This window comes from Pelodiscus sinensis, chromosome 1 (assembly GCF_052426305.1).
Source record: "Pelodiscus sinensis isolate ZL-2025 chromosome 1, ASM5242630v1, whole genome shotgun sequence".
NCBI lineage: Eukaryota > Metazoa > Chordata > Testudines > Trionychidae > Pelodiscus > Pelodiscus sinensis.
The window spans coordinates 92672132-92689297 of record NC_143052.1 but is presented as its reverse complement, the minus strand read 5'-3'; the positions used below and the strand labels follow the sequence as shown (position 1 = coordinate 92689297).

General features: G+C 44.7%; 1 protein-coding gene across 4 annotated transcripts in view; it reads left to right on the top strand.

Moving 5' to 3' along the window:
- CACNA1I (calcium voltage-gated channel subunit alpha1 I) overlaps positions 1 to 17166 on the top strand; it is a 116566-nt gene that overhangs the window by 47202 nt on the left and 52198 nt on the right. For all 4 annotated transcript variants that reach the window (XM_075936472.2, XM_025185139.3, XM_075936515.2 and 1 more), the window contains 4 exons: positions 194 to 509; positions 1343 to 1435; positions 11834 to 12140; positions 13589 to 13992. In XM_075936472.2, coding sequence (XP_075792587.2) covers positions 194 to 509; positions 1343 to 1435; positions 11834 to 12140; positions 13589 to 13992 — 1120 coding nt within the window. The remainder of the gene's footprint in view (positions 1 to 193; positions 510 to 1342; positions 1436 to 11833; positions 12141 to 13588; positions 13993 to 17166) is intronic.

The window sequence follows — 17166 nt, the reverse complement described above, 5'->3', positions numbered from 1 at the left end:
GATCCTAAATATGGTTCTGCAAAACCAGGGAGCAAATCCAGAAACTTCCCACAGCTCCACTCAGCCCCCATAAATCTGAAGCCCCTTTATATGCAGATTTCATGCTCCAAAGTGGGATTTCCCAGCTCCGCAACTGTCAGAAAGGTGCGTGTTGGTCACAGTAACGTTGTTAGCACATTTTTCCTCTTCCTAGACAAGGCGACATCATTCTCCCTCCCTACTACCAACCTGAGGAGGATGACGAGATGCCCTTTATCTGCTCGCTGTCAGGAGACAATGGCATCATGGGCTGTCATGAGATCCCCCCGCTGAAGGAGAGGGGCCACGAATGCTGCCTGGATAAAGATGACTATTATTACTACAACTCCGTCAAACAGGAGTTCAATGTCAGTGGCATGTGTGTCAACTGGAACCAGTACTACAACGTGTGCCGCACAGGCAGTGCCAACCCACATAAGGGTGCCATCAACTTTGACAATATTGGCTATGCCTGGATTGTTATATTTCAGGTAAAATAAAGTTGGCTTCCTGTCCTCAATCCAGGTTTGTGAGCAGAGCCTTCTCTTGCCCCATGCTTTTCCAATTCCTAATTGAAACGAGTTAAAGTGCCGCATTCCAACTCTCTTGTTCTCCCTACTGCAGTGATTTGGATTGAGAAGGATGTTGAATTTGTAACCCAGATTTAGGTTCTAAAATTCACTGCTAGTGGGAATGGAAATCCAGGTCTGTGTCTTCTCCTCCTCAATCCAGAAGCTGTACCCTGAATCTAATTTAGAGGGCCCACAAATCCAATTCAGGTTTTCCTTCCTTTGTTCCAGGGAAACAAATCATTTGAATGAATCCCTCAATTGGTGACTAATGCAGTCCTAGGTGATATCTAGATTGCAGTCATGGGATGGGATTACAGCTCAAGCAGGCATACTTGAACAAGCATTGATCTACCTTCCTTGGGTTCCCGAGCTATGCCATACATCAATAAAGACTAGCTCTGCAAATAATTACCCAGGGCTCTGGGTGAGTTTGTAGAGCCTGCATGGAAGTCCATTCAGCCACAGCTGTTCTGGTACCTAACTGGCTTGGGTATGTCTGCCTGAGCTGCAGTCACACCCCATGAACATACTCATTCCAGCTCTGTTAGCCTGTCTCTTCACCTAGAAGCAGCCACTGACATTCTGGTCTGGAAGTGTGACCTCCTTGGAACGGCTCGTTTCTCAACTTTGTTGAGGTTTGAGTCTTCCCCACTGCTCACCAGCAACAGCCTGTGCCATATGTAGAAATGAATATTGTACCAGGTTGCATGAATCCAGAAATCCCACATCCTGGCTGTCTCTTCTCTTTGCAGGTGATCACACTGGAAGGGTGGGTGGAGATCATGTATTATGTGATGGACGCTCATTCATTCTACAACTTTATCTACTTTATCTTGCTGATAATCGTAAGTACAGGTTGGCCTCTCACCCCTAGTGGAATCCTATTTTATGACCGAGTGTTTCCAAGCTGTAACCTAGTCTAGTCCAGGGATTGGAGGAATCTAGATCAGGTTCTTGTCTTCCTGGAGGCTGCATACAGTGTCTATTCCAAAGTATATAAATGCAAATCTGGTTCTTCTCTTCCTTCCACGAGGATGCAATCAGAATTTGGTGCAGGAGACATAGAAATCCAATTCAGGATTTTCTCCTCTTCCTACGGATCTGCACCTACAGTTCATTCCAAGGGAATCTAGAATCCAGCTGCTTCTGCCTGCTGCTACCTCTCAATTCCATTCCAAGGGTGAATAAATCCAATGGATCCATTCCAAGATCCATTTCCTTCTCTTTTCCTCTTGATATTTGGCAGTCTCAAATAGCTCCTCCCATTATTACCTATTTCTCTTACTGTAGCACCCGAAGGATCTTGTCGCTATCAAGTGTTGAGTGGTATAATCACCTAAAATAATAAACAATCTGCCTCAGTCTTCACAGTCGAAGTAGAGGCAGAACATAACAAGTTGGTGTAGTGCACAAGGGATGGAGGGGAAGGAAGAAGAGAAGTGTGATAGGAATAGAAAAATAAGGTTGTTTATATTGGTTAAGTGTACAGTTTGGAAGCATCATAGGGTTTTGTGTAGGTTTGTTTTAAATATGTGATCGATAGCTATTAATGAATCACTTACAAGCTAGACTTAATCTCTTTAGGGTTCAAACTTGCAGCATTTCTGCCTATCAAGTCATTTATGACAAATCATCACCATGGTTTGGGATTCTGGGTATCTCCTGGTTTCCAAGTTACTGTCCACACAGAGAATAGAGAGGAGACAAAAAGAGAAGCAATAATGGCTAATGGAAAGGGAATGAGAGGGTCTATTTTTAAACAAAGCTAGACAAAGCCTGATTGAAGAGCTTCATTTTGGCTGACAGCTGAAAACGTTGCTTTGCCTTAGCTAAGCTTAGTTTTTGTCTGTCTCTTTGACCCGCAATCGCTTTCTTTCTCCTTTTTCCTTTTACTGCTCAGAAAGTGCCCCATATTCTTCTGTCAGCTTGGGTCTGAAATGAGCAGGAGAATTGGTGCCTAAGTGAGAGGATGAACAGAAAGCTGGATGCCATTGCTTCTTTTGTCCCATGGGACCTCCAGACATGAACATTCCTCTCTCCTCCTTCTCCTCCATGGGGACATCCTGGTTTTGACAAAAAGGGATTCTTTTCAAAAACTTGTCCTGGAGTCTGGCTACATGGGAACCAGACCCAAGAACAGAGCGGGGGAGTCCTGAAATGGGATGTGTACTATATAAAATGTATCTGAGAAGGACTCAGTTTTACTCCTTAATCACTTCCCTTGTACAGACTTTAGCCTGTATCTTCAAAGTCTCACAGTACATAGAATCATAGAATCATAGGACTGGAAGGGACCTCGAGAGGTCATCGAGTCCAGCCCCCCGCCCTCAAGGCAGGACCAAGCTCCGTCTACACCATCCCTGACAGATGTCTATCTAACCTGTTCTTAAATATCTCCAGAGAGGGAGATTCCACCACCTCCCTTGGCAATTTATTCCAATATTTGACCACCCTGACAGTTAGGATTTTTTTCCTAATGTCCAATCTAAACCTCCCTTGCTGCACTTTAAGCCCATTACTCCTTGTCCTGTCCTCAGAAACCAAGAGGAACAAATTTTCTCCTTCCTCGTTGTGACACCCTTTTAGATATTTGAAAACCGCTATCATGTCCCCCCTTAATCTTCTTTTTTCCAAACTAAACAAGCTCAGTTCATGAAGCCTGGCTTCATAGGTCATGTTCTCTAGACCTTTAATCATTCTTGTCACTCTTCTCTATACCCTTTCCCATTTCTCCACATCTTTCTTGAAATGTGGCGCCCAGACATCTACCCTTTGAGCTCGAGGTGTCATTTTTCAGCTAAAATTGACATAGGCCCACTAGCTATGATTGACCAAAAAGTTGCAATATAGCGGCAGCAGCATGAGTAGCATGACGGGTTTACCACCAGAAAGAAGTAAGGGCATAGGCCAGGGCCTGGGCAGGGTTGCCGTGGTCAGGCAGTGAGCCCATCCCAACACTCACGCTGTGATGGCTACACTTCTGATTTTAGGGCACTAGCTCAATCAAAGTGAGCAGGCCGGTTGCAAGTATAGATATACCCCAAGTGGTGGTAGAGTGGGAAAGACATACCTAGCTAAGGACCTATTCTGCACCAATCATTTGAGCTTGTGAATTTTCCACACCTGCCTAGCTCATTGTCTGATTCAGAATAAAGTGTTGCCACATGGTGTGGTGCCAGGCCTCGGACTAAAAGGGGATCTCCATTGTGTTCTTTGTCTCAATATGTACTTTGTTTTCTGGCCTGTTAACCCTGTCACATACACACCAGTGAAGAAACAGTGTCGTCAGTGAGGGCCAAGAGAAATGGAAATGGAGAGGGAAAGCCACATCTTCAACAAGAAGAAAACAGAAAGACGTTGCCAATCCCAGTGACATTGTGTATTGATGGGCTGAAGAATGGGCTAGGGGAGACCATGGATACCTGAGAGATATTTTTTTCCCCTGGAAGGGCTATGTTTGTAGTTGGAGGAAGGAGAAACCAAAGAATGAGGTCAGGTCTATCACCCTCTTCAGATCTTCCCCCCAATCCCAAATGGAAAGTGCTCTGGTGAAGACTCCACCCTAGCAAACTTTGATGGAATTCCCCTGTCATGGGTGATATTGTGTCTAAAACAGTTTGTCCAAGTACCAGTTCCCAAGGAGTAAACCACACCTAAGGTTGCCAGATGGCTTCAACAAAACTACTGACACACTTGACATTATATCACAATTTACATTGCATCTTATTTAGAAAATACCAGACATTTATATTTTCTCATTTATATTTTCTCAATTTCTTTCCTGATCAGAAAGTTCAAATACTGGACTGTCCAGTTCAAAACCGGACACCTGGCAACCCTAGCCACACCCCAGTGTTTTTATGAGTCTGAAAGAATTTTCTTTCCCTTGCAATTTCACTTCCCCGCTAGAACAGATATTTGGGTATCAGCTCTGCCCCCATTTTCACCTGCATGACACCAGTGGTTTAATGGTGTTTGTAAAGTGTAACCAAGAACAGCATTTAGCCTCATCTCCACATCTGCAGTTCCCACGGAGGCCTGTAGGAGCTGTGGGTGCCTTTCTAATGGCAGAATTTACATGTGGGAGCCAGTTCCTTCAGAGTCAATTCACATGCTCCCAAACCGCACGGAGGCTACAGGTGACCGTTCCCTCTCTGCCAGGCGGTGGGAGGTGTCTTTCCAATTTGAGATTAACTCAGGGTATGTCTACACTACCACCCTAGTTCGAACTAGGGCGGTTAATGTAGTCATTCGAAGTTGCAAATGAAGCCCGGGATTTAAATATCCCAGGCTTCATTTGCATCTTGCCGGGCGCCGCCATTTTTAAATCCCCGTTAAGGACTCCGTGCCCGCGGCTACACATGGCACGGAGTAGGTAGTTCGAATTAGGCTTTCTAATTCGAACTACTGTTACTCCTCGTGGAATGAGGAGTAACGGTAGTTCGAACTAGGAAGCCTAGTTCGAACTGCCTAGTTCGTGCCCCATGTAGCCGCGCTGCACGGGGTTCGAACGAGCGGGGTTTTAAAAATGACGGCTCCCCGCTTATGCAAATGAAGCCCAGGAAATTCAGATCCTGGGCTTCATTTGCAAGTGCAGTATGCCTACATTACCCTCCTAGTTTGAACTAGGAGGGTAGTGTAGACATACCCTCAGAGATTTGAATTTTGTCTCTGCATTTGTACAGTCACCTGAAACCCTCAATTAAACACTCACCCGGAGACCGTGCAGATGAATGCCATTGGGTTTTTTCTATGCCCACCCCCACTCATCTGCAGCACTTCCTCGATGTTATTTTTTTGGCAGGCCTAGCAGCTGATGAACTGCTGGTTAGTGCTGCTCAGCACAGAGACCTGAGACCAAATTCATTTCAGGGGTAGTTCCATTGGCTTCGGTGGAGTGACCCCAGGGATGCACTTGACCCTCTGTCATCATCTCTGCTTGTATAGGGCACCCTGTGTTGTAGGTGCTGATTTAGTCGGATCCTAGAAGGCACTTGATTCTTGCTCTGCCCCAAGCCCAGCCCCCACCCCACCCATTCCCCTAAGATGCCATCCCCACCTGTCCTCCTCTTCCTCGCCCCCTGTCCCCGCATCTCCTGCATACCTCTGAACAGCTCATCACAGCTGATGGGAGGTGCTGGGAGGGGAGGGGAAGGCACAGTATTAAGCACCCACTACTTTTTTTTTGATGGGTGCTCCAGTCCCAAAGCTCCCATGAAGTAAGCCTCTATGGCATGTAGCAAGGGATTAGTCCCAGCAACTCTTGCCCCATAGTATGGCACCACTGTCAGTCCATCGCAATGCCCCCTCTTGGGTCTCCAGTCCATTCTCATGCACTCACAAGCTTTTAATAATATTCCCCTTCTTGGGGGGTTTAGTTTATTCAGACCTCACAAAACAAATACCATTCCTCTGGCCTTTCCACACACAAACCCTTCCTTCCTTGGGTTGTCTCCCCTGGTTCTCGCTCCGCTCCCCTTGAGCAGGGAAGCTCTGCGGGTGCTACTCTAGCCCATTGGGCTTTTTAGGGAGACCTCCTTCCAGATCTAGTCTAGCCCTGGTATCTGCGTTCATAGTCCTTCTGCAGCTCATCTTGGGGTTATGCTATAACCCAGGCATGCTTCACAACTCATCCGTGTCCTAGTTCTACCAGAAGAACCCTCTCTTCCTTTCCACATAAGCCACATATGGATCCCCCTTGGCACAGAGCTAAGAGCACTTCTCTTTAATCCTCAGCAAGTGGTCACATGGTGCAGGCAGCCAGAGTTATTCCTAGCTTGATCCTTGTGATCCTTCTCAGGGCCACCAGTTCACCAAGGGGCCAAGTCTGGGAACAGGGTTGACTGATCCCCCTCTTCTCCCGCAGCCCCCACTGTCCGTAAAGGAGACATGCCACCACTCTGTCAAACGCACCATGGACACTCAGTAAATAATAACTGTCAGCCTCCTTTCCAAAGGCCTCGAGGATGATATGCCAGTGGTGAGTTAGGCACTTAACAGAAAAAAGCCATGGACGTGGCTGTTGTCCTAGGAATAAAACAAACACGTGCTTGTGTTAAACGACTTCAGCTGAGTGGTTCAGGTTAGCAGCTATATCCAGTTCTCCTCCTTCTCCCACTTCCTCTTGATTTGAGATGAGCCTGTGGAGGAAGCACGGCTTTGTGGCACAGGTTTAGGAGACAGATGATCTGAGCGCTCTTCATGACTCTGACTCATTGATACTTTGTGAACTTGGGCAAATCACTTCACTTTTCTGTGCCTCTGTTTCTCCATCTCTAAAAAGGGGATAAATCTTCCCTATCCCAACTGGTAGTTGTGAATATTAATTCATGAATATTTGTGAGGTTCCTGAACAACACAGAGAGGGACATCTTAGGAATGACACAACTCTTCCCAAACTCCATGATCTGATTCATTCAATGTGAAGGGAGGGAGACAATGTAAATGGGAGAGTATATGTTTGGTGGGGTGACATGTCTGAAGGAGATTTGGACTTCCACTCAATGAAAACATGATAACAGTATGAACTACCCAGGATCCTCTGGGGAAAGGGATCTGAAGCACACAGCAGTTTCCTTTTTTTCCTCCCCTCTTTCTTTTTTAAAACCCACATAAGAAATCTGAAAGACAGCTGGAATGAGGTGGGGAGGGTTCTGTAGATGAAATGAAATGGATTTATAACAGCTTTGAGGGCATTTAGGGCATGTCTGCACTGTGGGACAAAGTCAAGTTAAGATACACAACTTCAGCTACGTTAATTGCATAGCTGAACACGAAGAAGATTAACTCAACTTTTGGTGCTGTCTACACAGCAGGAAATCGAAGGAAGGACACTCTCCCTTCAACTTCCCTTACTCCTCGTGAAATGAGGGTTATAGAAGTTGGAGTAAAAAGCCTGTTATTTTGAAATTATTTCAAAATAATGGGCTTGCTGTGTAGACTTGCACTCTGTTTTTTCAAAATAAGCATGTAGTATAGACATCGCCATAGAGGGCAGGGAGAGAAACTTTATTCTGAAACAGTATATATTTGTCCTAATGCTGATCTGGCCAGGAATGGTTTCATTTTCCATAAGAACAGCCATACTGGGTGAGATCAAAGGTGCATTTAGCCCAGTATCCTATCTTCCAACAGTGGCCAATACCAAGTGCCCCAGAGGGAATGAACATCAAGTGATCCCTCTCCTGTTGCCCATTCCCAGCTTCTGGCAAACAGAGGCTAGGGACACCATCCCTGCCCATCCTGGCTAATAGCCACTGATGGACCTTTCCTCCATGAATTTATCGAGCTCTTGTTTGAACCCTGCTATAGTCTTGGAATTCACAACGTCCTCTGGCAAGGAGTTTCACAGGTTGACTGTGCTTGTATGAAGAAGTACATCCTTTTGTTTGTTTTAAGCCTGCTACCTAATAATTTTATTTGGTGACTCCTAGTTTCTGTGTAACAGGAAGGAGTACATAACTCTTCCTTATTCACTTTTGCCACACCAGTCATGATTTTATAGAACTCTATCATATCACTCCTTAGTCTCCTCTTTTTCAAGCTGAAAAATACAGTCTTATTGATCTCTCTTCATATGGCATCCCTTCCATACCTCCTTTGTTGCCCTTTTTTCAAACTTTTTCCTATCAATACACCTTTTTTGAGATGAGGTGACCACATTGGCATGCAGTATTCAAGATGTGGACATACCATGGGGTATGTCTAGACTACATGGCTCCGTCGATGGAGCCATGTAGATGAGTTTACTAGACATAGCAAAATGAAGCAGCGATTTTAATAATTGCCGCTTCATTTACATCAAAATGGCTGCCACGCTGTGCCGATGATCAGCTGATCTGCACAGCGGGGCAGTCTGGATGCTCCACAGTCGACAAGGGAAGCCTTTGTCGACCGCTTCGTTATGCCTCGTGAAACAAGGTTTACCGGAGCGGTCGACAAAGGCTTCCCTTGTCAACCGCGGCACCTCTAGACTGCCCTGCTGTGCCAATCAGCTGATCGTTGGCACAGCACAGTGGCCATTTTGATATAAATGAAGCGGCGATTATTTAAATTGCCGCTTCATTTTGCTATGTCTAGTAAACTCATCTACATGGCTCCATCGACGGAGACATGTAGTCTAGACATACCCATGGATTTATCTAGAGGCACTAAGATAGTCTCTGTTTTAATGTTTTCCTAATATTCTGTTTGGGTTTTTTTTTACTACTGCTGCACATTGAGTGGATGTTTTCAGAGACTATCCACAATGACTGTAAGATCTCTCTCTTCAATAGTTGAGTTGTAATAGCTAATTTAGTCCCCATAGTTGGGATTATGTTTTCCAATGTACATTATTTTGCACTTATCAATTTTAAAGTTCATCTGCCATTTTGTTGCCTAGTCACCTAGTTTTGTGAGATGCTTTTGAAACTCCTCACAGTCTGCTTTGGACTTAACTATCTTTAGCAGTTTTGTATAATCTGCATATTTAGCCACCCCACTATTTACCCCTTTCTCCAGATCATTTATGAATATGTTGAATATTATTGGTCCCAGTACAGACAACATCTCTCTCAGTTCTGAAAACAGACCATATATTTCTACCCTTTCCCCCCTATCTTTTAACCAGTTGTCAACCTATTAGAATACCTTCCCTCTTATCCCATGACAGTTTACTTAAGAGCCTATATCCACTGGATACCCCTTGTCCACATGCTTGTTGACCCCCTCAAAGAATTCTAGTAGATGGGTGAGGTATGATTCCCCTTTACAGAAACCCTTGTTGACTTTTCCCAACAAATTATGTGTCTGACAATTCTGTTCTTTAATATAGTTTCAATCAATTTGCCTGGTACTGAAGTTACACTGTAATTGCCAGAACGACCTCTAGAGCCCTTTTTGAAAATTGGTGTCACATTAGCTATCCGCCAGTCATTTGGTACAGAATATAATTTAAAGACTAGGTTACAAACCACAATTAGTAGTTCTGCAATTTCACATTTGAGTTCTTTTGGAATGGTTGGATGAATGCCATCTGGTCCTGGGGACATATTACTGTTTAGGTTATCAATTTGTTCCAAAACTTCTCTAACGACATGTCAGTCTTTTCCTATAATGACACATTCCTCAGATATGTCACCTAAAAAGAATGTCCAGGTTTAGGAATCTCCCTCATGACCTCAGACGTGAAGAGAGATGCAAAGAATTCACGTAGTTTCATCCTTGAGTGCTCCTTTAGCATCTCGATCATCCAGGGACCAAAACTGGTTGCTTTGCAGGCTTCCTGCTTCTGATGTACATAAAAAAAATTGCTATTACTTTTTGAGTTTTTGGATAGCTGCTCTTCAGATTCCTTTTTGGCCTTCCTAATTATATTTTTACACTGCATTTGACAGAGTTTATGATTCTTTCTATTTTCTTCACTAGGATTTAACTTCCATTTTTTTTTAGCAATGTCTTTTTTGTCTCTCACTGGGTCTTTTACTTGGTTGTTAAGCCACAGTGACACTTTTTTATTCTCTGTATTTTTTAAATTTGGGATATACATTTAAGTTGAGCCTCTATTATTGTGTCTTTGAAAAGTTTCCATGCACCTTGCAAGGATTTCACTTTTGGTGCTGGACCTTTTAATTTATGTTTACCTAACCTCCTCATTTTTGTGTAGTTCCCCTTTCTGAATGTAAATGCTATGGTGTTGGACTGCTGTGATGTTTTTCCCACCAAAGGGATGTTAAAATTATATTATGGTCACTATTTCCAAGCAGTCCAGCTATATTCACGTCTTGGACCAGATCCTGTTCTCCACTTAGGACTCAATCAAGAATTGTCTTTCCTCTTGTGGGTTCCAGAACCAGCTGCTCCAGTCATTTAAGGTGTCAAGAAACTTTCACTGCAATCAGTCCTGAGATGACATGTACCCAAGCCAGTGCATTTTTTGTGATGGTACTGCCTGGTACACAGGACCGGCATCTCCAGTCAGAGCTTTCCTGGAAAGAACGGAGCGTACCTGCACCTCTGTAATGAAAATGGCTGTCTGGGCTGTGTGTCTTAAAAGGCAATGCCGGCCCCACTGCTGCTTTTTTCCCCTGGTGTACTGGCATCTTTTTTTTTTTTAAACCAAAAAAAAAAAAAAGCACTGAGCCAAGCAATATGGGAATAGTTGAAATACCCCACTATTATTGAGGTTTTTATTTTTATAGCCTCTCTAGTCTCCCTTAACATTTCACAGTCACTATCACCATCCTGGTTAGGTGGCTGGTAATCTATTATTAAAGCATGGAATTACTGTCCAGAGTGATTCTAGGAAACAAGTTATTTTCAAAGGCTTATTTTATATGTCAGCGGAGACATCTCCCATTTCAAGTAGTAAAAGCCACTGTACTGAATCTCATGAAGGAAGGAGAGAAGACACCTGTGTATGTGAGAGAGAGAGTGAATGTTTTTGAGGTATCAGTGGGGTGGGGTGATGAGGCCTGGGTAGTGGAGCAGCAATGTCATCTATTTGAGAAGAGGAAGTTATGCTTGAACACTGTTCATATCACCATTTCCTTCTCTGACTCAGGTAGATATCGCGGAGTTGAAGTGGGGGGTTCTTTCCTTCATCAATCTGCTCTCTGCCCTTTCTTTTAGGAGGTTATACCTGTAAGGACCCAGGAGAGGAGCTGACAAACAGGATGAGTAGGAAGGTATTGAGTACAGCTGTGTTGTACTTCAGAGCTGCATCAGAGATGCTATACTGGGAAGAAAGGACTAGGAGTTCTGCTAGGCTGTGTCTAGACTACATGCCTCTGTCGTCAGAGGCATGTTGATTAGACACATAGGCAAAGGTAAATGAAGCCACGATTTAAATGATCGGGGCTTCATTTACATTTACATGGCTGCCGCGCTGAGCCGACAAACAGCTGATCAGCTGTTTGTCGGCTCAGCACAGCAGCCATGTAAATGTAAATGAAGCCGCGATCATTTAAATTGTGGCTTCATTTACCTTTGCCAAAACAACAAATCTACATGGCTCCATCGACGGAGCCATGTAGTTTAGACGTACCCCTAGTGTCCTAAATCTCAAAAGGAAATGTGATGAGTACTGAAGTCCTGCCTTCTTGTGCAGAATCTCACCTATCTGATCTCAGTTTTTTCCTTCTCTCTTCATCTTGTTTTATTTTCCCCTTTCCCTCCTTTTTCCCTCCTTTCTTTCTCTTTGTCCCCCCACTGTTTTTCTCCCTCCCTCTCTCACTCTTCCCCTCTTCCTCTATCGGTTGTAGGTGGGCTCTTTCTTCATGATCAACCTGTGCCTGGTGGTCATAGCTACTCAATTCTCTGAAACCAAGCAGCGGGAGCACCAGCTGATGCAGGAACAGCGGGCACGGTACTTGTCTTCCAGCACCGTGGCCAGCTACACAGAACCAGGAGACTGCTACGAGGAGATCTTCCAGTATGTCTGCCACATTGTGCGCAAAGCCAAGCGTCGCACACTCAGCCTCTACAACAGCTTGCAGGACCGACGCCAGGGCCGGATGGAACCAGGCAATGCCAAGCTTGGTGTGAATGGGAAAGGACAGAGGCACTATAGTAAGTATTGCACGGGCAAAGCTGGGAATGCCTGTAGAGGAAGAGCAATAGCAGCTGGAAACTTCACTGTGTACCAGTCTTGCAAAGGGCACATGTCCCAGAAGCAGAGTTCAGAGTTAATATTAGGCTGTAGGAATTGGACAGCAGCATGAGGGAGGCAAGCAATGCACCAGAATAGCAATAGGTATTATATTGCTGGCAGAAATTTGGTTCCTTGGCCAAATGGCATGGGAAGCCCAGATCTAGCATTCCAGAGGCTGCTGAATGATAGGATTGAGAGGTATCAACAGATACTTGTAAAGAGTTCCAGGTCTGGAGTAGCAGAGGGTATTGCAGATTGGGTTGAGGTGCACTAGGAAGTGGAAGAGAGGGGAATGGAGCTGCTTAAGCAGAGCCTCTGGAACCCCAAAATTAAGGAACAGAGACACTGCAGACGAGGATCGAGGTATTTTGGCAGTACAGCGGTGGGGGATGTCCCAGAACAAGAATAGAAAGGAATGCTGAAGTGCACAGTTTTAAAGTGTATTGGCAGAATTAGGGGGAGGGGACAGGTTAATTTTTGAAGGGCCAGGGAGACATTTTTTGAATGTGTAAAAGTAGACTCGAGATACAATTGTCTAATTTAAATGGCCGTTCTAGTCTGAAGAATGAGAATAAAAATGGCTTTATAGGTCCTGTGTTAATTGTCTCTCAAAGACTTCCATGTCAATTGAATTCACTTTGTGAGTGAACAGATAGAATTTCTCACTGCCAGCCATACAGGCTCAGCTTTTTGTGCCTATTCACCAGTAATAAAGATTCTGCAGCTGGGAATTCGTTGTCGCACTGGACTCTGGCTCATCCTCGCGTAGCTGTGCTGGCTCTCCAGAGCTAACAGGAGAAAAAAGGAATAGAAACATAGCTCACTAAGCCAACAAATGTAATCTCATACAGTGCAGTGGATAAGGAAATGCCATTTTCAAAGTCTCTCTTCCATCTCTTTAAAATGCTGTCAACACATTGGGTTTCTAAATCAGGGCGCCCAGGGCTGCCTTTGGGTACTCCATATGCACTCATTGATTTTAAGGTCAGAGGAGATCACTGTGATTGTTTTGTCCAATCTCCTGTGTGACACAGGCCATAGAATTTCACCCACTGATTCATGCAGCAGAGGAAATAATGTTTCCCTACTGTGTGAGTGAATACTGTTGAGCCTAATCACTTGTGGCTGCACTAGAGTGTATGTTTTACAGAGGTATCCAATCTCAATGTAAAGACTGCAAATGATAATGAATTTACCACTTCCCTTGATAAGCTGTTCCAGTCTTCAATCACCCTCACTGTTAAAAAGCCCAGCTTTCCACTTTTGGAGCCTGGTTGCTATTTAATCATCCAATTGGTGCACTGATTTGTATTCCATATTGAAAACTGAGCCCTGTTCCTTTAAATGTAATGATTTCTTTTCCCAGGGCATTGCCGGAAACACAACGCTCTCGACTACACCCCTCATGCCCTCGTTCAGCCCATTGCTGTGACACTGACTTCTGACCCCAACAACTGCCCCAGATGTCACAGGGTGCAGCGTGAAGCGGCCCGGAGGCTCTCCATCCTTGACAGTGCTGATTCGGACCAGGAGGAAGGAGAGGCTGGTGAAGAGCAGGGAGAAGGAAGAAGGGGAAGCGAGGGTGCTGCAGAACTGGAGAAGGAGGAAGAGGAGGGGGAAGATGGCGGATGGCTGAGGCTCTGTGGCGACATGTGGCGGGAAGTGAGAGTCAAACTAAGGGGGATTGTGGACAGCAAGTACTTCAACCGTGGGATCATGATAGCCATCCTAGTAAACACCATCAGCATGGGCATTGAGCACCATGAACAGGTAATGCACCCTGGGACACCTGAAATCAGCCACAATGGTATCTGGCAGCTTAGAATGCAGTGGAGACTCTTGCACTGTGGGTTGTCTGGGTTAGGATCAGGCAGCATGGACCCTGCTGAATCACATGATCTAGACCTGAGCTTCATCCAGTGGTGGGTCTCCTTGGGCAGCATCCAATGTTGAATGATCCTCTTAAGGAGACATGGACTCTGCCCCGAGGAGCTTACCACCCAGCGGAGGTGGAGACAAAACAACTTGAACACACATGTTAGTGCATGGGGTCCCATTGTGGCTTTGAAGTGGAGTAAGGATTGCTCTGTGCTCAGTCATGTTGGCTATGGCCATCTTTTTTCCTTTTATCTCCTTCTGTTTCACCCTCCCTTATCTGTCTCATCCCCTACTTCTCTTTCTCTCCTTGTCTTTTCTATCCCTCTCTTTTCCCTTGTCTCTTCCAATCTCCCGTCTCTTTCCCTCATTCCTCTCTTCATTAGCTGACCGAATCCTTAGTCTGTTTGGTTTAGTTTAATGTGCTCTCCGGGGATGTCACACAAACTTCACCAGCATCTCAATTCAGATCCATCAGATAGCTAGTCTTTCCAGCTTAATTAAGAGATTCACAAACAGAGTCTGTCTGTAGAGAAGGACCGAGGAAAACTGGTGAGTCTTGCGGTTTCTACAACCAAAATATTCCTGCTCCCAGGAGGCTGGGGAGCTGAACCCTTCTGTTGATCTGATAGCATGAACTGACAGGTGGATCAAGTCACAGAAAGCAGGTCTCTATCTAGGTACATAGATAGCTGTCATCACTATAGTCCCCGAGCACCTCACACACATTAATCAATTTTATCCTAACAGCACCCTTGTGAGGTAGAAAAGGATTTATCATCCCCTTACACATGGGGAACTAAGACACAGTGTAGATTAAATGTCCAACCCAAAGCCATGCAGGAAGTCTGTGGCTGAATCAGGAATTGACCCCCAAGTCTCCTCAATCCAGTATCCTATCCACTTGACTGTTTCCTACCTCACCCAGCCTCTGCTAGGAGTTTGGGTAACCCCAGTTTGATCATAGAGTGAAAACTACTCTGGGCACCTCACTACCAGAAAAAAGCTGGTAGCTCAGAGGTGAGCAATACAAATTACTAGGAGACCAGAGGGACTGAATCATGAGAAAAGCTTAAAAGAGAAAAATCTGTATCACTTAGCTAAGGTGTGACTGAGGGATGAGGCACAAGACAACATGATCACTGGCCACTGGTATTCAAAGGGGCTAAACACCACTCTAGGAGAGGAATTGTTTAGGGTCATTGGAGGGGGTATAACTAGGAGCAATAGGATGATATTTAGCAAAAGGAAAATATGAGTTGGAGATAAAGAATTCTCTCTCAAGTTCTTGGGTTATAAGCTCTTGAGGGCCATATCTTCCTGTGTACAGCACCCAGCACAATGGGATCCACTTTGTGTCCTCTGGGTGCTACTGTAATATAAACAACAAATACTAGTATCTTAAAGAGAGATTTCTTAAACTACTGATGATCTGCCCAGGGTACTGATGGAGACCCCATCCCCTATGTTGTCTGAAAGTGAACTGAGATAAAGCACTGGTTGTGGGATGGAGATTGGACTAAATGAGACCAAACTGGTCTTTTCCATCTCTAATTTTTGTGCTTCTCCAGTTACCGCTGAGTTACTTTGATGTCATTTACAACTAGAGAAATCTCTCTATTATATTTATAAGGCACTTATCACTCTGATTTCTAAATACTGATATATGGGGCTGGTCTTATGACGGCATAGGGAGTCACCTAGTTAGATTTCTGCATAGTTGCCAATTTAGAGCCAGTGGAAGGAATTCCCTCTATGGATAGGTCATTTGGTACACTCCAGGTGTTCTTCCATTCCTGAATCATCTGGTCCTGCTCCCAGTCAAAGAAATTACGTTTACACTGCAATGCTATTTCAGGATACCGGAGTATCCTGAAATAGCTATCCCACATCTTCATAGAAAGCCCATTATTTCGGGCTCACTATGCCTATGTCCCTGTAAACCTCATTCTATGAGGAGTAAGGGACGTTTCGGAATAGCACTTTATTTTGAAATAGTATCGAAATAAGATATGCAATTTGTGTAGCTCAAATTGCATATATTATTTTGAGTTATAGTGCAGTGTAGATGAACCCAGAGATTAGCTGGACTGCATTGAAATTTCCTTTGTTCAACTAAAGATGTGGAGAGGCTAGCAAGGACCAAACTGCTGCTCTCCTTCATCCCAGATCCATCATGTGATCCTTGAGGGAGGGGTTCCAAATAAAATCAGATACCCTAGTATAGAAGAGGACCATGCTGTTTCACACATTTCCTTAATCCTAGTAGGGAGGGAGGGTTCACTGCTGTGGGAATCTGAATGAGATTCGTTTCCTGGATTTGGAAAGAAATCCAGATTCAGGATAGACACACTAATTCTGATACATGAAAAAGTGGCCTGAACCAGAACACCGCCCACCGCCATTCACATCTGATTGCTTCTTTCCCCTCCACCACTTGGGCCCCTACACTCCATACTTAGAAAGAGTTTGGTTTAAGTATCCCCCCCCCCCCCCCAGATGTTCACATGTGAGACTTGTGCATTCGTGGGGTTGGCAATCATGTGGCAAGACAGAGAAATCAAGCTTCTGTACTGGGAAGATTTGATACTCCCCACTTCTGTCTGGGCAGGAGAGGGTATGAACCGTGGACCTTTCCGTGTGGCTTTGTTAGTTTTTCTGACACTGGAAAGAACCACAGGAAGCCTAGAAATTACACAGGAAGGAAAGTAGAACCATGGTTTTTGTTAAGGTTCAGAAAAAATAGTGCAGAAAAATGATTTTGATCCCAAGCAGTTTTCTACGACCCTGCGTTAACTGGTTGGCTGCGGTTTTTGTGTGGGAGCAGCTGGAAGAAGAGTGATTCTTTTCCTTTCAGCCTTCCCCTTCCATCAAGATTACCTTTCCTCTGACAGAGAGAAGCTCCCCTGGACACATATACACTCTGCCCCAGACATCTGCTCTGTCCACTGTCAGTCACATTTCAGCTGAAAACACATGATGGCATTGTTAGTCCCAGATATGATGAAAACTCTTTATGAATGGAGCCCTCTGGGGGAGAGGGGGACTCTACCCCCAGCAACAACATCT